The sequence below is a fragment of the Stegodyphus dumicola genome, chromosome 1 (assembly GCF_044657685.1).
Source record: "Stegodyphus dumicola isolate Sdum_Otavi_A_Nest chromosome 1, ASM4465768v1".
Lineage (NCBI taxonomy): Eukaryota > Metazoa > Arthropoda > Arachnida > Araneae > Eresidae > Stegodyphus > Stegodyphus dumicola.
The window spans coordinates 78,305,866-78,329,714 of NC_140768.1; the positions used below are offsets into that span (position 1 = coordinate 78,305,866).

The following is a 23,849-nucleotide window of genomic DNA, read 5'->3' on the forward strand; positions in this document are numbered from 1 at the left end:
TCTAAGAGAAACTGGCTCTATACATGTTACGCATGGGGAAGCCACGGAAAGACCCATGCAGCCAGTCCATCCGCTTAGAATTGAACCCAAGTCATAACTACCAGTATTCAGCGATCGTTCGGCCGCTGGTGGACCAGACTTGAATATAAATTTACCATTTTATATTTTGTAGTCTGTCTTGGTTTAATAAACTTCAGTGTGTTCTCCATTTATCACTGTAGTCTTAAATTAAACACTTTTTTATACAGAGCTCACTTATAAATCAGTCCTTAAATGTCATCATATATTGATTTATTTCAGTCTCATCGAGAACGATATTAGCTGTATTGACTGCTTAAAAATCAAACAATTAATGCTTCTCATGAAGATACCCTTCAAATATTAAAAAATGCTTTGCTGCTTAAGAGCCAAAATCAGAAAATATCAGTGCCATCAAAATATCACTTCCATTTGATTTGGTAAACACATTTAAAAGTTCTTTTAAAGTAAATAATCAGCTATTAAATACAGTGACCATCAAATGCATATTCTTTCTTCAGGTTTAAGTATTTCGAACGGCCAAGTATGGAAAGAGCAAAGACGAACTTCCGTTCGAATTCTTCGCGATTTGGGAATGGAAAAACCAGCAATGGAAACTCAAATACAGGTAGCGGCTATTTCCTTTTTGTTTTATCGTTTTCCAAGCCGTAAGATCCATTTTCAGTGATTTACCAACTCCTCAGTTGAACTAACACAACATTAAAAGTTTGCTTAAAAAAAAAAAAAGATGAATTTCTCTTTAAAAATACATTAGCAGAATTTCCGCTACTAATCATCGTTTGCATCTCAACTAGTTTTTCAGTGCTCCTATCAGGAATTATAGCCTTCCTTCATGCGTGCTTCCGTGTTTCAACTTCAGCTAACAGCTGTCATATCGGAGTTAGAATTTGAAGTAGGCACTGCTAATTTTTCAACATTCCCGCTTCGAGAGTTCTAATAGTGCAACCTTTCATAAGATAAAGAAGTACGAAGCACCTAACAAAGCGCTTTACTATACAAACACTTTACTAGATAGTTTAAACACTACAAAACTTTACTAGACAGTTATGCGCAGAAAAACTTTCAAATCGTAAGACAGGTTTTCTTTAAATCTACATTCACATAACCTATCACTTTCAGTTAATAATTCTAATCTTAATTTTTCCGAAAGTTCCTTAGCTCAAAAACCTCTTTCTCGTATAAACTTCAAATATAGAATATACAAGAAATCCACATACAGTATTTAACGAGTAATGTGTTACACTTAACTACAGGAATACAATATTTTAATGAGTTTCTATTTTACGAATGATATCACACATAAGAGAAAATGGTCCATGAACAAGGCTTTTAAAATTATAATACTGTATAATGTTTTTATATAATGTTTTTTTAAAATTACTCTATAATGTTTGGTTTGTTTCTCCCGAACATAATATTTAAATATGAGGATTTTCCATTTGCGAAATTCAAGTTGTTTCTGGAAGCAATATTTTGCTGCTCATATGCTTTTAAAGAACACGCAGAAACAGTAAAACAACGATCACACAAAAAATGTTAAATATATCAATATAAAGTTTAAATTTGAAAATAGTACGTAACTTCTAATGCTTGTATTTGGTTTAATAAGCGTCAGTGTGTTCTCCGTTTTTTGCACATTAAATCTTCAAGTAGCTTCTGATTTTGCGTCATATCTAAGGCTGCCATTGCAATGGCTGAACCGGAAAAAGCAGCCTACAAGACCATATATATTGTTTCGTATAAAAATTATTGTACATGATGGGAACATTTGTAATGTCTCGTACAAACGACTAAGAATTACCACAACCATCGCAAAAGTAATTGCAGATATGATTTAGTGCATTTTGCACCAGATCGAATACCGAAGTCTTGCCTGCGCGACAAATGGAGCACATGCCGAAATCTACTAAGCTAAGACATGAACTCCGAACTAAGTATTCTGTGCGAAACGCAATCCATTGATTCGCGCTTCGTGAAATACGGATATCTGCACGAACACCTCTACTTCTGCAGTAATTGACTCATCTAACATCTGTGTGCTGTGAGAGAGAAAATAGTCTTATGCACGAATGTATTCATACTCCAGACTTGTCAGTTTTTACAAATGAGACGTAGTTTTTCAACCTGAACTCCATTAGCATTTCTTCCTCAAAATTCTCTCTCGAGTAGGTTTAACTTCTGTTGCTAAATGCAAGGCTTTTAACCTCTTCTTTCTCAAGAAACTATCTAAAAAATCTGAAATGAAACCATAAATTATATCTTTATTATAGAAATTGTGAATTCATAACTATATGAAATTGTAATTTCTACATGTTTTTGTAGTCACCCAGACGGTATAGTGGTTAGGGGAGCCGACTACGATGCCAAAGGGCCCAGATTCGAATCCCGGAGAAGGCATGGTTGTAACTGTCCGCCCATGTAGCTTAGTAGCTTAGTAGATAGGAGACAAAGGTGGCTTATCAGATGACTCCATAATAAAGTGACCATCACTTCTAACCTTAGTAGCGGCCAAGCCGAAGTTGGCTGAAGGCCCGCCATTGGTATTAAAAAAAACATGTTTTGTGAATCAACACAGTGGGAATAAAATAGGTATGTGTCAAATATGTTATTAGGCGGAAGGTAAAAACTTATTCTATAGCTGAACTGTATGACATGTGGCGTTAAAAATGTCTTTTATTGATTAAACTAATGACGTACAAGTTTATAAAAGTTATTAGTTAGATAAATTTTAAAAATAAAGTGGTGATGAAAATTATAAGAAATATTTTATTATTATTTTATTATTTTTTACGGATGTACATAAAACATAAATTAAAGACACATAGAATAGTAATAGTTCACTGGATTGGCGGTTTGCTAAGGCGTGTGAGTGACTATAGTCTCAGTTATTAATTGAAGGTTATAGGACATTTTAGGCAAAGTGTGATACTTCTTTGGCAATATGAAGCAACTCCAATGATGGAACACAGAAAAACTTTTATTTAGCACTCAAAACGGCGACATACGAAATAAGAAGAAAAAAGAATTCTAACATTTTAAAAATAAATTACATTCTTCGTGCGAGAGTCGCACGTGGCACTCGAGCCTGGTTTCAAATATTGCCATTCACAAATACCTTAATGTTCATCTATTTACATTATTTAAAAAGATTTTAATAATATTTAAAGCTGCTACAAAAGACAACAGACGCGTTCTGCATTATATTACTTGTTCCTGGATATCATATTTAATTATTACGTAATATAAAAATCCCCTCATGGTGAATTAAATTTGTTTAAAGCAGAACGCTTAAGAGAATTTAAAATGTAGCGATTGTTATAAATATAGTACATTTTCGAAAAAACTCACGGAACGACAGCAAACATGGAACTATGGGGATACGAGTTTTACCGTTAAACTATTTTTTTATCAAATAAAAGAAAGTTTTCAGTTGCTAGGAACTGTATTGCCAAAAACAGCTTTCAGTTATTTAAATTATCAGTTTGTAAGTTTTTTTTATATACCTCAACATTAGTGTTTTAAAAATTGCTCTTTTATTAATTTTTATGTAGGTAAATATATAATAAATAATAATCTTTTTCATTATTATTCTATTCTATTCAACCGAAAAACGGACATCTAGGTGTAATTATTAGTAAGGAACTGATTTTGACTATTTGAGCTGCGAAAACATGAAACTGGGTTTAATTTGAATAATGTTATCAATAAAATTTTCTGGAAATCTCGAGATCTGTGAAGTAATATTCCTTTTCGCAAAAACTAATCGACTATCGACAAATCTTAAACACTGAACTTTTCTCAACTTTCAAGGGATCCGCTAGAGAAAACATTTTCTATTCTCTAAATGTAGTAAAATTAAAGAGCATTGGAAATACTCTAAAAGGTAACTACTGTATGCGCAGCTTAACGTTAAACGTTTGCCCAGGACTATTTTGATAATATAAAATATAACATTTATAATATTGCAGAGGTTACTTTAATTTCCTTGTAAGGATCCTAAGTTTTACTAACGTTTATTTTATTTTAAAACTGTACTATCACTTCTAATTTTCTACTTCCGGCCAGAATTAAATGCTTTAACTTGTTTATGCAAATTGTCTTGCTAGGCATTTGTATACTAATTCAAAGTTAGTTTTTTAGTTAGAGTTTTAGTTAGTAGTTTTTATATTCTTACGTTCAGACCACAAGTGGTTGGTCTTTGTATTCCGAAGTTCGGAAGATCCTGTAAAAGACTGAAAATAAAGGGTTTCATATACCTTTCCTACTTGTGCTGTATACTTCACACCTTCTTGAACATAGCTTGATTAAGCTCCCTGTTCCTATTCAGGATCATTTATGTTTCCAAATCAAATCAAGAGAAACACAAGTCCTGACATCCTAACAGTTATTTTAAGTTTAAACATGCTTTACCATCTATTCTCTTTTCCCATCTACTATACCCTACCAATATGAGTTTTTAATATCGCGTTGTAAGCAAATGAGTTATAAAGCGTATTTAAGGAAGTATCAGCTTACTTCAAGAAGAGAGCGCTTATGAGTCCTTAGTGACGCTTGTTTGCCGTCAGGCTACTTGTTATTAAATTTACTACGCTCGGCCGTATCGTACATGCCTTTTGATAATCGCCGGCCAGGTTAAATTAACGCCAATTATGTTAGGTATTTGTGCCCAGCTTCGGCTAGGTCAGTTTAGTTTAGTATTAGATTAGTCTCTTACTTTTCTTATCTTGATTTAAGGTCTGAATGGAGGCTTACCTGTACGCCCTAAAAGGGGCCGTTTGTAAATAATCTGTTGAATGAATAAAGGGTATTTTAACCCTTCTCTAGAGTTTGTTGTTATACAAATGAACTCAGTGATAAGTCGTTCAAGAGTTCAGTCAGTTCCTCTACGTGCAGCATAGACTTAGCAAAGAGAGACATTATGATATAATATTGTAAGAGTAACACTGCAATGTAAAATTTATAATTATCAAAAAGGAATCTTAGATATGCGATTATTTATGACGTTTATTTTAAATGAAACTGAAATTGAGAATTGAATGTACTCAATAAACTGAGTTTTATTCAAAGTCTAGGGCAGTGTAACTTTTTTTTCCTATTCAATTTATAAAAATAACTCATATAAGTGCACATGAAAAGCTCTATTTACACAGCGCAACTCAATGCATAATGTTTAACGTAAATATGACCAATAAACAATCAAACTAAAATCTTATGCATGACAGCATCAGACTTTCAGACATAACGGATTCCCTAATGAACCATATGAAATATCGGAAGGGAACAGGACTAGTGATGAAATTATTAAATTAATTATGTACGGTAATTCCTTGACTAATATCTTAGTCGAGATGCAAGCTTAATTGCTTTCATTAATTCAAAGCCGAAGGCAGTTCATTTCAGCCGTCCCGATATTATCGATAGGCATACGAGATGAAATGAAAATGGGAAAGGGGAAGTTAATAAATTCTATAAACTGTGAGGCATAATATCGCATCTGTCTTGAACAGTTGCATCATATTGAAGTCTCTTGTTTTAAAATATGCGCTACGGAGTTGTTATACATCTGAAGTTCTCAAAACATCATTTAAATCCATGCTTTAAAATATGGCTTGCTTAAAGTGGGATTCATTTTGGCGTAGAAAGCATATCGATTTACTTGCACAGTTTATAGAATCTTAGCTCTTCAAACTTAGATTTTAAATTCAACACAGAACTTTGGTGGAGTTTTTGACTTTTCTCATTTAAGAGCTTTGTCGTATATTTTCTAACAGTCTTTTTCATTGGTTTGTCCAAGGTTCAAAAAATTTCCAATCTTCAGGTATCTGGATTATAGAAGCTTCTAGCATTACCTCAGTAATTAATAAAAAGATTCGTTAAAAAAAATTTCAAAAATGAGTGCAAATGAAAAGAAAGATAAAGAAGACTGATAAATAAATTTAAAAAGAATGAGACCTAGGATAATGTATCGATTTTAAGAGAATTCATACGTGTACAAACTAAATCAGTTTCCTGCGTAAGTTTGTAAGTCATTCAATTATTTTGAAGCAGGAGAAAAATGTGCAGTGCCCTCTCCGGCACTCGAACCTGGACCTCTCGAATACCTGCCGAATGTGCTACCGATACACCACGAAAGCATACTGGAAGGAGGGAGAAAATACCTTATATACTCCTCCTTTTAAAGGGCGACGGGGGATTAGGAGACCTAGTTACCAAATCCTGGTGGTGACGAATTATTGTCCACCACCTTTAGTCCGGGCGCCATTGTAGATTCATTAGGTTATTTTGAAGCAGGAGATGTGCAATATATGCATTGCTGTCGCAGGGACTCGAAACTGGACCTCTCAAATACGCGCCGAGTGTGCTACCGGTGCACCACGAAGGCATGCTGGAAGGAGGGATACCTTATAAGTTAATAAATACCTTATAAATTAAGTTAATAAATAGATACAATTCCTGCAAAATATTAAATATATTAATTACTTTATTCTGTACACAAAATTTCAAATACTTGGACTAACTGGAACCACTTCCTTTCCAGAATTTTGATAAATCCGAGTAATTGGGTGATTCACTGAAACGCAACACACACGCACCCACATACATACAGAACATAATTAAGACAGAAAATTCATAATGGACCATGGGAAAATTTTGCGCTAATACAGATATGAGAGAAACATTTCAGAAGCAATACCTATGCAGATAAATAGCGTGAAAACATTCAACAATTCTATAACTTATAAAAGACTTACAAAAGTTCTATATAAAACTAAGAAATACAAATTGATAGTTTTCAGAACTGTTGAATAACCATTTATTTTCAATTACATTCTTGAATAAATCATTTTGAAAAATTCTGATTTTATTCAATAAGCAGTGTTTTATAAGCATGAAAACACAAAACATGAATTGAAAATTTTTATAATTCAAAATATAGTTTAGTTGTGTTTAATTTTAGGCAACTGAGTACCAAATGCTGCAGTGCAAACAATCGCAAAACTGGAAAATTTAGAGAGTGGAGAACGTAATTAATGCTATCTTTGTCAAGTGTTTTAAAAATTTAGAATTAAATTTTTTCATTTATATACACTCAATCATAACGTGGATTAAGGTATTTGCTTTCTAGATTTATTATGCGAAATTTTGTTACAAAAATTTTACAACAGCTTTAAATTTCCCAAGTAGGTTTATAAAAAATGTAAAACCTAATTTCTAACTACAGAGTTTAACTGTCTCCCCCCTCAATGTTACATGAAAACTACAATTGCGAAATATCACTGCTGGATTATCTAAATGTAGAAAGTGCACAAAGGCAAATGAGAATTTTAATTTTATTTTATTCTACCTCATCATTTGTGAGGGAGAAATTTAAATACTGCAAAACAAATATACCAGTATCCCGGACTTTGCGGTGGAACCATCTGAAATTTAAAAGACTTTAGTTGACAAATAAATATTTCTTATCAAGACTACAACTCTCCGGTCAGACAAACTGAAAGCCATATTAAGTCTTAATCTTCGTTAAAACTAGCTTCTGGAAATTCTGTCAGGCAACGACGTTCGCTAACTGACAAACATGGCCAGCATTCTTTACGGCTAAACATTGATCTAGGACACTCACACTGTTACGAATTCTTCTCTTAACTTTATACCAATGAAATCTACATAATTTTCTGGAATGACATAGTACGTGACGAAATGAAGCATAAAAGAAAGATCTAAATTGAAACTTTAACTGGTTAGTGAAACTCCACTAAAATGCCAGGTTCTCTGACGCCATTTAAAAATTTAATAACATTTGCCATACTTTATACAAGTAGCTCCTTAAATCCTATTCAATAACCTTCAAAATTTGTCTTTCTTCTTAGATGCTTTTAATTTATATAAATATTAGTTACATCCCACTGTGATCAAATCCTTTGAGAATTAATTTTCATTACACAGGAGCATACTAATCAGCATGACACAGGTCCCGCCATAGTGTCTCTGGTTTTTTTCATTATATTTTTTAATTTCTTAAGGACGGCCATCTGCTTGGCAAAGAATCGCTTAAATGGGTCATCAGTTTCTGGAAACTGCATATGCCACGATTCTGTGAACGGGCAGGTTGTTTTGTAATGATCTGGGGAAATTAGGTAACAGAAGTATATATGACTCGTACTATAATCTATAGGTAACTATAACTAGTAAACAAAATATTTTTAATTCACATTAGCCTAACTGCCTCAATAACATTGGGTAAATTCTTAGTACGTTTTCAATAGAATTATCAAATACCTTTTAAATTGCATATATGGATAATGCTGATATGTCTTTTGTAGGAAGAACTCAATAAATTTACCAAAGAAATTGATTCCAGACGAGGACATGCTATGAATTTGGACGAAGTCCTTCTTCCCAGCGTATCGAACAATATTCTGGCCATGCTGATTGGACATTCTTTGGATTACAAACATAAAGACAGAATCTTCCTCAATACTATTCTGAAGACCATGGTTCTTTATTTCAGGCCAACACGTTTGCATGCCTATTTTCCAAACGCTAAGTTCTGGATGGCCAAATTCAAAATCTGGGGTTATGACCAAATGCAAGACAAAATGAACAGTTTGAGTAACTTTCTCGAGTAAGTCAATAAATAATCTCGAGTAAGTCAAGTGAAAGCAGTTTATGTAAAACAATAAAGTATAAGGATTACTTTATATTCAGCACGGTAAAACTTCAGAAATCCAGATTAAGTGAGAATTTCATTCATCCACACATTTGCTATTCCCCTCTGCAGCTGCTTTACTGTAAAGCGAGTAGTATAGTTATGTTTTCTTTTTTATCATTTTTTTCTACTTTATTTCAACAACTATTAATCAGTTAGAAACAAGTGTACTTTATACTTAAGAAAACAAAATAAGTATTCTCGGACACAAGACGCGCAAAAAATGCGACATACTTAAAACTAATCAAATACGTTTGAAAGTTTTCTGTCTTATGCTGGTATTCTAAAAAGTAACTATCAGCCTTAAGACAAAAATTCCTCACGTGCAACTGGAATAGACATAGTACCATTATATGTGATATAACGTCTACGCCTCTAATTAGACAATTCTTAATAGAAAAGAACTTGTTCATTATCAGCAATCATTCTCAAAATAAACAAAGAAGAACAGTAATATACATAATGTGTAATAATATTAACAACAACTTTAATTAGCTAAAGATGTAACAAACTGTGTGTACTTACCTACTATACTAGATGAAATTCAGTATCGTACAGATCCTTTTAAACTAATTTAGTAGCTCCTTAAAAATATGCGTTTTCTTTATATTCTATATTATTTAAATCAACGTAAAATTCAAAAATATAAAATATATTACCAAAAAGCTTAGTTTAACTAATCCTATGATTAAAAAATATCAAATAACTTAAAATAGTATATTAAATGCTACTTCATCTACTAACTTAAATTTATACTTTTAAATCAACACAGAATGTATCATTTAAACGCAGTTTTTACTACCTTGTTATAGAACATACATGTGTTACGTATTAGTTAAATTAAAAGCACATACGCATATCCTAAATTTTCACTATTTTCGTTTCAAAAGGTGTTTTACATGAATCTAAGGTAAGACAAAGTATCATAGGGCCTAAATTCCTAATTGGTATTTTAAAAACCTCACTTTTTTAATAAAGTATCGAAGATCAAACACATTTTGCTTATCTATATTATATGCATAATATTTTATAATACTCTACCAAATAAAAAAGAGTAAATATAAAAAAATTAAACAATTCTTTGAAGTCCATCTGAATGTTTGCAGATATTCTGTTGTTCGATTTTAATCCTAGACATATTTTCCCAATCACAGAATTTTCAAAATATGGTAGAAATTTTCGATTAGATAAATAAAGTGTAAGTTTTAATATAAGTATATATAACATTTTTATACCTTTACATATAAAAATTGGCAAAGACACGCGTAGTTATGTTTTCAGAGAATTAATTTGTTATTTATTAATCATTATTACAATTTAAGACAGAGTTGTTTTAATCAAGACGGAAATATTTATTGCCTAATCGATTGATTTTTTTTTACTGAAATTGCTTCCTAAATTAACTCACAAAATCTTGAATTTAGAATCTTAGGCTTTAAAAGTGAATGGAATCAGTAAATTCGTTCTCGAATATATGCATAAATGTAACTTATTAAATTTAAATATTCTACTAACTGAAAACTGTAGTTACGATAATTATATAAAAAAACTTTCATCAACAAAATCCTCTCAATTCAAAAGTTGAAACTGTTTTTATCAAAATCACTAGCTTATTCTCAAGCATTTTATGACTGGAAACACCAATTTAATATTAATATTTTAGAAAATGAAGCATCTAGCCAACGTTTCCAAACTTCTTGTATTTAAAATAAAAATTTATTGGTGACGGCTCATGATTTAAAATAGCTGTTGCCAAGTATGTGATCTAAAGCTGCGAATGTCAACCGGTGGTACGAAAGAGAAAAATAGGTGGTATGCAAAGAAACATTTTTTTTAACTATTAAATTCAAAAATGCAATGAAGAAAAAGAACAATTTATAAAAATTTCCTGTGCTCGAACTCTAACTGAAGATTTCAAAAATAACAGGCTTGTTAAGTTTCGGCTGTACCGAAAAAAGACTTAAAGGTATTTTAAATAAAGGGTTTAAATTTGTATTGCTTTTTTTCAAACCCTATTTGTATTAAACCTATTTTATAAACAAAATTAAAAGGGGATCATAATTTATGGTTAAAACTAAATGAAATAAGACCAAGCATAAAGAAATTGATCTCTTTTAAACAGGCCCAAATTTCACACTAAATTTTAAAATTCTTAAGTTTTGATAATTAAATTGGTAAACAATTTTTAATCGAGTATTTTTATGTGTGCATATTTAATACAAATAGCCAACAGGTTGTTGTGCAAATGGCAAAATATATTTTTTTAACATTTGAGAAATTTAAAAATAATCATTGTAAAATTTAGTGGTGGTATTTTTCAATTTTTGTTTAGATGGTACGCGTTAGTCAAAGCGTTGAGAAGCACTGATCTAAAGTATTTCAAGAAGCAAATTTCTTTCTCAAAAAAGAGGGGAGAAAGAAAAAGAGAGTTTAATTTTCTCTTCGAAAAAATTACTATTTAATTATGAATTTCTGATTTTTTAACTAAACGGAAATTTTAGTCTCGTTTTTAGGCTAAAATCCAATATGATCACCTTCAAAATAAAGTAATGTGTTTCAAAATGTTCTCTTTTGTATGGTTTTAAAGATAGTACAATAAGCATTAGAGCAGCCTGCAAAAAGAAATGGTAATATATATATTACAATTTTTTAACGTATTTAATGAAACCTAAACTTTTAAAGCAAAAAAAAAAAAAAAAAAACTTTAAAACTGATATTAATTGCTTTGTTAAATCGGATTATCAGAACTTATTTAATGTGTCTGTTTTTCCTTTAAATAACTTTTTTGCCAATACAGCTGCAAAGAAAGAGTTAAATTATTTTTAGGTTGCCGTAAATTTGTCTTTTTAAAATGTTCAAAAAATAATACTGAGTATTATTTCTTAAACCTTGATGTGCATGTTTGTGGTTTATGAAATATGCTTGCATAATGGTTGTATAATTTCTACTGATAGATTTTGTTGTATTTTTTAAACTTACGATAGTATATTTCAAAGGTATGGGCCTCACATAATAATGCCTAACTCTGTAACATTAATTATTTACTGTGAAAAGTTTTTACAGTTATTCGAATCCTTAAAACCGTTATGCAAAAATATTTGTTAGGCTATAATTATTCCTTGCATATTTTTTTTTAATAAATTGATATAATATATTGATCTTTTGCTGTACCGTGGACGCTCTTTCATGTATCTCATCATATTTTTTACGGCTCTTTTTCTGCTTATAAATTCTGGTTTTTATATTTACATAACTTTCATATTTTTATTTCTGCTGAACATAGACAAATTAATTATTTTTTCATTTATAAATAGATACAAATGATATATAAATAAATTAAATTGAAATGTCTGCATTTTGTATTCTAATATTTCATAAAAAAGTGAAATAAAAGATCAAGAATAATTTCATAGATTCTACTGTATTTTTTTTCAATGCAGTAACACGCTAATTTTAATTGTTTTTATTCCTAAACAGATTTCTTCTCACTGGACTTTATTGCTAATCCTTATATAAGTGTATTCTTATTTTAACTAGCACGAGCTGCAAAATTATATTTATGTCAGCTGCAAATTTATATTTATGTAGATTTTCCACCTATTCTAATAGTATGTACTATTTACTGTCTTTATAGGGAAGTAATCAAAAAACACAAAGAACATTTCGATAAACAAGCTCCAACAAGCTACATCGATGCTTACTTACTAACTATGGCAAACCGTGATAAAAACTCTTCATTTACAGGTTAAAAAATCATTTTTATTACTGTCTTTTTACTGAAAAGTTTCAACTATAAATTCCAAACATCGTAATAATTTAGGTAATGTATACTGTTCCGAGGTAAAGCACTTAAATCTGAAAAAGAGTAAAGCAACTAATGCTCTTAAAATTGCTAATATCAAATGTACCGTAACAGATAGTAAAATAGCACTGTTGCGTCTCAGTTTCAGTAAAAATACAATAGTCTTTTGTAACTGACACCCAATAAACGGATGATGTTAAAATAACGGCACTTTTGAAGATCTAAATCTAAATCAGAAATTTAAATTTATGCGATAAAAATATGTTATTTGAAGACTTAAATGTGGAAAATATCTGTATTATAATTCTCCCACCCAATACGTAACAAATATTATCCAACCAACGAACCAAGGAGTTATTCAGAAAATAAAGATGAACTGCCGATCCCTTTTTATGCGTGAATGTGCAAACTTCTGAAACTGAAAATCATGTGCTCTGCGTCTATGATTTTCAAAAGCAACTCACATCGAAAGACGAGAGATTTATTCGGTTTATTGCTTGGAAAGATGTAAAGATATTATTTTATGTCGATATTGGCATAAATTGTTGGCCATGGTCATGTCTGTACATGATGAGTCGAGTGCCGAAGATTCTTTTGGTTTTAAAATACGTCCGGCTTCGTGTCTGACATCTTGAACATAATTACGTGTTCGGAGCAGATTAGTACTATTGAAGAGGAGGTGCAGGCTTGGATGGATATAGACAATTCTGTTCCCGTCTCTCTTTCTCGAGATGATCACGAAATACTCCGATATGTATTGTGAAAGGAGAAATGTAATGAGAAGGTTGAGGCGAATGAAGATAAAGAGGACTTTCTGGGCAAAACGGTTATGTGGTTAGAAGCTGACGAAAAATTGCAAATTTGCCAAGCAGTGTTTCTCTATGTCAGTACATTTGTAGCGTAACTGCAAGTTAAACCGTACTAACCTATACTGGACTGACAGCGACTTATCGCTACATCTTAAATAACTCAAGCATATTGAAGAAGTCTTAAACTGAAGAGAATATGCTCAGCTTGTGCTACAACGAACTCCGCTATCTTGCGGGTATTTAAATTAACTGAACGCAAAATTTCAATTTAATTAATGTGGTTGGAGACTACACATAAGACAAATTTATTGAGCTAGCTCAGAATTTTACCGGCGCATTTTTTAACACATCGTAAGATGGCAAAACTATAATATAACTTTAGACAGATCTGGCAAGAATAAGTAACAGCATGACGCGGTTGCCAGAAGTTCTCATCAAAACATTCAGAACCCTCAGCTTAAATACACAAAAACCTAATTTTCATTCTTGTGAGGAATACGGAGAGAAGATATAATAAAGGCTTAAATCATAGTAATAGACTAATTAAGGTAAAATAACTTACACGTTAAGTAATGAAGTATTGTATGCAAAGTACGCTTTGCATATAATCCTTCATTACATAATGTACTTCATTGTATGGCAAGGAAATTTTAGAACTACGACGACAGATTTCTTCGATCTTACTCAAGCACACTTTTGGTGTTATTTGCCGTCACGATAAATTATTTGTGCCTTTCATTGGATAATATATCTACTAATTTAAAGTGTTGTTTAACTTTGTTTTCCTTGAATATAAAAATCATGTGAATTTGTTTTTAATTTTAAATAATCTGTATGATTTTTGATATTATTTACGTACTTGTGGTCGATAAGTCAATAACCACGACAAGAGGCTTCGCATGCTGCAGTTCACAACGGTGGAGTCAGAAAACATGAGTAGGTAAGTTCTAGAAATTTATACTTAATTATCCGCAAATATTTCTCATCCGGAATCCTGTTGATCATCCGACACAGTCCTGTTGCTGCCGGTTAAGAGACAATCAACTGTACATGTAATTTCGTTTTAAATTTTCTTCTTGTCTTTTCGTCGAGACAGAGCAGATGTACATGAACTAAAGTTGAATTATGGGATCAGGTGCTGCTGGTCTTCTTTTAAGAGGAATTCAGAAGTTTACCTCTTTTAAAAATTTTCATTCTAAGGTGCTCAGAAACGTTGCCTATTTATCAAAATAGTTATCCTTTAGAAATTAAAATACTTTTGACACTTCAATAGTTTCATTATAAAGAAAAGAAATCTAAATTGAAAATAAATCTGTTATGCAAAATATAATGATATTTAAAATTATTTTGTTCTTTTTAAGGCTTTTAGCTTCACTTTCGGCTTTATCCTTTTAACAGCATTTTATTTCAGTACTCAAAAGATCTTTTATTCTCTTTCCTGCTGATGAATTTTCAAGGAAATAAGGTAAAACGATTCAGGCACATGAAAGAAGAATTCACTAAAAATGACTCAAGAGATTCAAGAGAAAGTTTCGGTTATCTAGGATTTAGATTACCTATAAAATAATGTTCCCATACAAACATAGTTCACTTAAATGAAGAAAAACTCATTAAGTAACCTGGAGATACTTAAGAACGTAATAGATATGGCATTAGATGTTTACACTCATTGTGCAAAGGGTCAACAAACATTTGTTAAATTACTATAAATTATTTTTAATTGTTGAAAATTACAGTATGCATTAATAATACTACAATAATAATAAAAAATTAAGTTATGAGTCTTCAGTTAAATGTGCTTAAAATTTTAAAACAAAATTAGCTAGCTTCTCCAAATGCGATTAGAAATAAAATTGTGGGACTGGTAATAATGGCGGATTTTTAAATTAAAATTGTCAACGAGAAATTTAAAGAATTATATATAATTATTCTTATGTATAGCATTTTTATACTGCCACTTGTGTTGATCTTTGAAATTATATTAATGTCATAGAGCTATTTGAATATGGGCATCTCTCGATTTTATTTTTGTCTCATTTGACCAATAATATTATAAAAAAATTTTAAAAAGTTCTTTTTAATCGTGTAACTTATACAAAATACAAAATATAGGAAGGCAATAGAGAAAGAAAATTACACTTTCTTGGAAGTAGAAAACTGATCTCTCCTTATCAGCACAACTACGGAATACACGGGACGTTATCTTTTTCTCAAGATCCTTCAATCTGTCCGATGGAGTGAATTTACATTCAGTTTATTTAGTTTATGTTGGTTTACATGCTCAGTATATTTAAATTTATGTTTGATTCAAAATTCTGATCTCATCATCATTTAATATCATGGGGTGCTAACAATGAAAACTTAAATCTGTGAATTTAAAAATCCATACTTTTTAGCTAAGAATAGCTAAATAAAAAAACGAACCTGTTCTAAAAGCAGCAAAATTCTGCAAATTGTGTTATAAATTTTTAAAACTTTCATTTGGAAGAGAATTATCCGATTATGTAAAGATCGAAATACTGCGATCATTTGTTTGAACATGAAATAAGCACACATGAGAAAAATTCCATGCTAAGATTATTAAAAAAATTAATATATAAAAAATTATATTAATATATAAATATTAATATATTATAAATATTAATATATAATAAATATTAATATATAAATTTTAAAAATAAAAGTCATCTATGTAAAAATTAAACCAAAATGTTATGGAACATTTTGCTGTTAATGCAATTACGCGTATAAAAAAATATTTCAAGAAACCTTTGGGTCTGAGGCAAGGTATTAAGAATTAATGTCAAGATTTGACCCAAATAGACAAACGAACAAAAACAAATCTCCAAATACTTAATAATTAAATAAGTTTCTTAATTATAAATTACTTCAGATTTCTGTTTTATCTGTGTTTTCAATTAATGAAGGTAGTACTAGCCCAGACTATCCTTGATAATCTGTATTCTGTAATACACATTTGATGAAGCTTGAAGAATAGTTAAAAAATGAAACTATCCTAAAGGTGCCCAAATTCGACAAATTATGTTAAAAATTTTAAAAATTTATGACAAAGGATATTATGTAATTCCAAATAAGCGGCATGGATGAATACACTATTGTGCTGAGCAGAAGATAATATTTTTTCCCTTAAATTTCTGACTGTAAATCGCACTCAACCCTTGTATACTTGATACTCGTATCAGTTAACTTCAGACTTAAGTATCTTATAATAATTTATCACTTATTCCTTAATTTTTGTATCAAAAAGAAATATGTGCACATAATTATACTTCGAAGTATGCTATTTATATGCTTGGAAGTATGTATTATTTATTTAAATATCATTTTTAAGAATATTAAACCTTGTATGTGCGGCTTGCTTTTATACGAAAAACATTGTTTTTTCTTCTTGTGATGCACCTTCTCTTAGCGTGAAGCTGTCTTGTTTTCAGAGCAATATGCCAAATGAACAGCAACAATAAAAATCTTATAAAAAGCCTTATAATGATAATCATATAAAATGGAGATCTTACAATTTAATACTGGTATATTTTAAACAATTTTTCTATTAATACTCTAAAACGCTTTACCATTTTTGAATTTCTAAACAGACTAAAATAACTGATTGAAATATCAATGACTATTTTTTTCAAATTCTTTAGATTATAATTACAGGGTCATCGGAATCAAATGCCGAGATTTCACAACTTTACTAATTAATGAAGTGTTAAACTTACAGAAACAATTCTTATGTTGAAATAAAGTTTAAAAAAAGTAAGCTTTATTTCCGCTCAGTAGATGACTATCTAAACGATCAGTTTTTCCAGCTCATGGGTTAAACAGCGTAGCTCTCTCCTGTAACTTCCACGAAGCCCAGATCTTACACCTCTGGATTTCATCTTCTTAACAAATACAACAAATATTGTTTACTTTTAAAACATTACGATATCAACCACCTAAAACACCAAATGCTTCAAAAGACGGGGACTGAAACTGAATTCCGCCTTGACGTCTGTCGAGACAGTAATAATAAAACTTTTACATGCATATGTCATTATTCTTTTGATCAGTACAATTTTATAATCCCTGCATTCTTTTCGAATAATTCCCTGCATCTATTTATTTTTACTGTATTTTTTACTGTAATTCATGTTGCATACATCAGATTTCAACCACTGAATGCATCGAAGATTTGTTTCGTAATTTAATTATTAGAAAGCAGGCAGGAGAGCTTGAGAAGCGTATATTATTTGTAAAGTTCTGTTCTCATCTACAGACAAAATGCTGAAAGGGAACTTTCAGTCTCTTCTGGGAGCAGGAAGTTCACCAACACAAGCCACTATTAAATGGGCCCTTGCGTCCATGATTCTTTATCCAGAAATCCAAGAGAAAGTCCATCAAGAATTGGATTCAGTCATCGGTAAAGATCGTTTACCTTCATGGTCGGACCATATAAGCCTCCCTTACACGTTGGCAGTGGTCTACGAAACGTTGAGGCAATATAGCACTGTGCCTATAAGCATGCTTCGAAGGTAAGTAAAATTAATGCGTTTTATTTTCACTTATGTAAGAGCTATTATCTTTTCGTAATAACCTTCATGTATTTCGGTAAGAATAATGTTAATTACTAGAATATGTATATACTGCAGTTACACATGTATAATTACAATTTCAATTAATAGTTCTTTCTAGCGATACTGAATTTTGCGCTTAATTTATAGCTATTGATTCTAGAACATAACCACCAAATTGTAAACTCGGTCTTTATGTCTTAAAATTTAAAACACGAATACAATCTCAGTTTCATGGTTTACGTATTTGAAGCACATTAGTATCTCGCGTGATAAATGTCCCGAACAACGAAAGCATACGCGGAGTGAAAAATGTGCCGCATTTAATATATTCTGTTCGCCATAACGAACAGCACGCGAATTTCGTCACACATTAAACGTACAGCTACGCAGATCCGCAGATACAAAATTTGATCCGTTCTTGAACGAAGAATTCAAGCAGAGAAGCGAGCATTGAATATATATTGTTACATAATAAAATATTGTCACTGAATTTCTTAATATTACACTAATGTTGAAGAGCTGCAAGCCGCCTTTGATCAAGAAAATGAAGTCGAAAGTAAAGTATCGTCTGGTGGGGAGACAAATACAAAACCTCCATGCAGTTACAAGGACCTTCTGAAGAAGCGAAATTTTAAATTCCACATTTCTTATCGCTACCATTCGTTTAATAAGAAGCGAAAATAGATCCAGATCACAGCCAAGCAGTAGCATCCCAGTAAACTGAGATGAAGCGAATGATTTGTCTAGTCAATGACAATGCTATGCACTAACTTCAGGACATTTCCAATGGAGGAAAAGACTATTTTGAACAACTTCATGAAACATAGATTTCCGAAATAAAGAGATTAAAATACTCGTATTTTCGTCTAACATGTGAGTAATAGGATCTCACATTTCAAATGATATTGCAGAATGAATCACATTTATTATGCGAAGTATCACTGGATCTAACAGCGAAAAAAAATATACATTGGAATATGCGGTACTCTAGAACTGAGTATGCAGAAAAAACATGTAAAATAGTTTTTGTAATACGTACAATATTTTCGAGCTCAGTTGTAGAAATCAAACTTTTTCGTGATTTACTTATCAACATTTAGTTGCGTCTTCAATTTCTAGCAAGGAATAAATTGTGTGTATGCAAGTTGACTTATTCTTCTTGTTTTCAGAGTGAGTATCAATGAATTAGCTCGTTGGATTTTAATTGCCTATTATGTTGGTTTCAACTTATTGACACTTTGAAGCTATACTTAGACTTGTCCATCAGGCCAGATCGAAAACGATTATTCAGTTCTAAGACAAAGTTTTGGAAGGACTATCTCTTAAAGGAGATATGTCTTTGAGGAAGACTTTCTAAGCGAAAATGGCTCGTATTGATGTTACACGTGAGAGAAACCACAAAATGTTCATCCAAGCAGCCTTTTTGCCAAAAATTGAACCCGGATCGAATTTTCAGTAGTTGGCGTTCTTATTGCTTATATCAGATTATTTGAATCAATGCATAGCACGCTGGTTCTATCTGCTTAAACAGATGAATGCTTTCATGGAGAGCTTTGTGAAGTCAGTTGGTTTGATTATTTGATTATGGCAAAATTCACTATGTGTATTTGCTTAAGGATAAGTATGCCTTCCTGAAAGACGTTCTATAGGTAACTGGTTGGTAGACACATTACACATGGAAAAAACTGCGAAAATGAGTATGCAGTCAACCCGTTCGCCTGATATCAAAAAGGTTGAAAATACTAGCGTTTACCGCTCGGCTGCTGGTGGGGAAGACTTTCTGAAAGAAACTAACTCGTTATCAAATTACATATCGAGAAAATTATAAAACGTCCATGCAGTTATCTCCTTCGCCAGGGTTCAAAACTAGGTCAAAATATTAGAATTCAGCGGTATTGCAATCGGCCATTCATTTATCAGGTCAGGGTAAAAAAAGAGTCAAAAAAGGTTTGACTTACAAGAACGCGTTTTGTCTTTTTTCTCAGTTGCTTTAGGCTTTATGTTTCGCATTATTTTTGAAACTGTTAAAAGTAATTTATTAATAATTTCATGTAACTGCAAATATTTTATATTTTTGTGTACATGTTTGTATTTAAGCGCATTTTTAAGATTAGTTTACGGATCTTTATCATATTTTAATTTACAGTATTTGAAATTAAAAGCAAAGAACAGCAGAACTGAAAGAAAAGTTGTGAAAGTGAAAGTAACTTAAAATTTACATGTTTATAAATTAAAATATTTATTTTGACTCAATGATGAACTCAATGATGTCCCAACTTCCTTCTCAATTTCGCGATAACAATCTTATTCCTTATTGTTAAAGCGAAATAATATTATTTCGCGTTAACAATCCTTAGTGAGACCGAATCAGATATATTAGTTCATTGTCATCCCGAATTTAGTCCTCATTTCCCACCTCCTTTGTAAAGGAGACTTAATATATAGCTCTTTACTCTCATTTCTTTGTAATAAAACAATCACAGAATTTGTTTTAGCCTATTTCATGATGTTGACATTTGATGTTTCCTAAGAGACCCAATTTCATAATCTACAATTGAAAACAGTTATATTGTGTAAAGCCATTGGCTCTATAATATTTTATTTATTCAAGGAGACTTTAAAAACGCAAACTGAGAATAATCTGAAGCACTACTAAGCCTTGTAATTTTGAGTGTTGCCACTTTCTCTGCCAACAAATTTTAAGGTAAACTTCAAACATTTTTAACAATTTCCTGTGGTAATTCGTATTTTCATCTCAGCGATGTTCTCCGAAAATACCCATATCTTGCAACAAAATGAAAAATCGGCTCTCGTGAAAACAGTTACATTCTTCTCACGTACTCTTGTACTCCTACCATCAGCTTTTTAGCCCGGTACTCACAAACTCGATTTTCAGCTCTAGTATAGTACTCACTACATTATTAGTAGAAATGTTCATTTCAAAAAATACTGTAGAAAAGTTTATAATGTTTTTTCAGGATTTTTGTATATATCAGAAACTTTTGCCAACATTCTGAGTATATATAATACTATGATAGATGATATAATTTTCTTTTTATCTAATTTTTATGAAATTAAATATTTCGAGATTATTGTATTTTTTGGTTATAAATGTACATGCAGATGTCGCTTGTATGTATGTTTAATAACTGAAAGGGCAGTTTGTAAAATTGTACACTTATGTTAAAACTGCTGCATCTGACGATTAATTTTTATCTGCTCATAGCAATGTGTATACGTCACTGAAATAAGATCAGCGTTACTTTTTCGTCAGCTGCAACTTCATACGTTTTCACGATAGAATACAAGAGAGGAACATGCAATATATTTAATGGATTTTTAATTATATGATTTTTTTCTAAAACAATAAATTAAAATTTCACGTTTGCTAATTTTTAGCTTATGTTTACTTACTTATTTGTTTATTAGTTCTTTTTATTTGCAGTACAGCCAAAAGATGCAAGATTGCCGGTTATGACATCCCAAAGGATTCAATCATAATGACAAATATCTGGGGAGTCCATCATGACCCTCAATACTGGGAGGATCCATCATCTTTTAAGCCAGAACGTTTTTTGCAAAACGGCAAAGTCGTTCGACCTCCTGCTTTCATTCCATTTTCCTACGGTAATATGCCCTTAAATAAATTTAAGAATGCTTGATATTACTGTTAATGAAGCATATAATACACTGGTTTTTAACAATTAAGAAAAAACTGAAATCCTTTAACTTAACAACTATACAGTTTATAGGACTGAAAATTTTTAAATACTCTTGCCTGAAATGAAGCTGTCAAAACTCATTAGGCAACACAACTCACAGCTTTTAGCGATATTTCGTGGTATAAGGTAATATTAATAATAGGGCTTGGAAACTCAATTAGTAGAAATGGCCATTGATACTGAAAGGCTCTTCAAAGCTCCCTTAAAGTTTTTTCGAAAAGGAGGCTGATGCCAATGTTGAGATTTCAAAGCATCTTATATTCCCGATAGCTATTAGATAAAGAATTTAGAAGACTGCTTTATACATGTGATCATAATCTCTAAAAATATATATATTATGTACACGAACTGGTTAATTTCATCTTGCACAAGCATAATGAAATTTCGAATCAGATCACAGGGTCTTCTTACTTTCACGTTTTCTCTAGAATGTAAATACAAATCAGTACAAATATCTCAATATAAAATACCATCCAAAACTATATTTACTCTTATAAAAGTGTGCTTTTAACGGAATGGTAGGAATTAACGGAATTAAAGGAATGGTAGGACATTTCTCATTATTTCTACAGGTCAGGCCTGGAAATTCTCTGGCTACTCTAGGTTTGATTATAAATCAGTTCAGTTTACTACAGCATTGAATAATTTCAGTATTCAGACACTGTCAAGAACAGAAAAGGAAACAAACCACAAGTCGCTCTATACGAGGACCTCCTTGTTGAAGTTTTTTGCACATTATGAGAGCTGAAATGAGCAATCCTGTAATCTCCATAATTAGGCTTAATCTGTTCGCTCATACGTCGAGCAAAAAATCAATCTAAGATATTATCACAATTTGCGACAGCCCTTTTTATTAACCTGATTTAAATTCATTGTTCTTGTAGAAAATACTCATTTTGTGAGTTCTGCACTTTTTTTTAAATTCTAGCACATTTCGTTTCTTTCCTATGGTTAAGGAGTTCAGTGTTTTTAGATTCCAAGCAAGGTCATAAATTTCATTTCCTGTTTTTGGAAAACAGATTGAAATTTTCAACACTAACTAAAATTTGCTGATAGTTCAAAATTAATTTTCTCATAATTCTTAAATATTATAATAGTACGAAGGATGTTTGAAAAAATAACTACGGGTTTATTTCCTTAAATACTATTATTAAATACGCTCATAGTCAGTTAAAATACCGCACTACGAAAAAAACCGTGTCACGACCGTGAACTTATGCAAATGGCCATAGTACGTTTTCATGTAAAAGATTTAAATTTATTGTTGTCACGCATTGGCACATACTGTGCAGTGACGAATCAATCGCGAACTGCCAGATTTAAATAGAAGCACTTCGTCGACTCCATATGAGTGCCTAAAGCACTGGCTGATGTAACCAATCTATGAAGAAGAAAGATGCCGTTTGCACTCCATGCATTATAATTTACGCATCTGACAAACTTCCGAAGGAGTATTGTCATCGGAGGACACACAAAGTCACACTCAGTGGCCAAAGGCAGACCACTGGTACAGAAGATTGGAGAACTGTTTGCCTGGAACTTATAAATCCATTGGTGACCCGGTGTGTTATATGGCAGATGTAGCGGTTCAAGTAGACTTTCAAGTCATGTCAAATGTTTCGAGAAAACATCTATCCCAGAGCCCGGTACCATCCAATAATGCCCAGCTACAGCAAATCTTTTACGTTCAACGATGAGTCACGATTCGTTCTGGGATCGATTGACCGCTGTGTCCGGACAGTCCCAATACAGAAATACAGGTAATTAATTAAGTACCGTTGATTGAATCATCTAGATAGTGTTAGGGAATTGATTCCATCACTTATGGACCACAGAGAATTAAAATTCCATGGGAAATTATGATTCGTTGGCTATACCTCAAGACAGTTTGTTTCCGAGACGGCAAACACCTCGAAAACGGGGTTTCCTTGAGTGGCAAAAGTGTATAAATCGTTCACTTCCTTTGATGTTTCTTTTTCTCTTATCTGGCTAACTTATCCATGATAAAATTGCATTTCAGACCATATTTCAGCTTCGTATTCTTTGCAATTTGCGTAACTACACAACTAAATCTTTACAGCGTTGCATCTACTCTGTGCGTTGATGTAAATAAAAAATCTGATGTGTGCACCACATGACTTCCTTATACGGAATATTAAACTATACCCATTTTTTCTTGCATTTCATTTAAACTTA

The 23,849-nt window shown here is 31.6% G+C and overlaps 1 protein-coding gene across 1 annotated transcript in view; it reads left to right on the plus strand.

Annotated features, from left to right (window-relative positions):
* Nucleotides 1–23,849, plus strand: part of LOC118185452 (cytochrome P450 2J1-like) — a 49,017-nt gene that overhangs the window by 14,859 nt on the left and 10,309 nt on the right. The window contains exons 3-7 of the mRNA XM_035355298.2: nt 540–646; nt 8,361–8,662; nt 12,381–12,490; nt 17,634–17,889; nt 21,377–21,558. Coding sequence (XP_035211189.2) covers nt 540–646; nt 8,361–8,662; nt 12,381–12,490; nt 17,634–17,889; nt 21,377–21,558 — 957 coding nt within the window. The remainder of the gene's footprint in view (nt 1–539; nt 647–8,360; nt 8,663–12,380; nt 12,491–17,633; nt 17,890–21,376; nt 21,559–23,849) is intronic.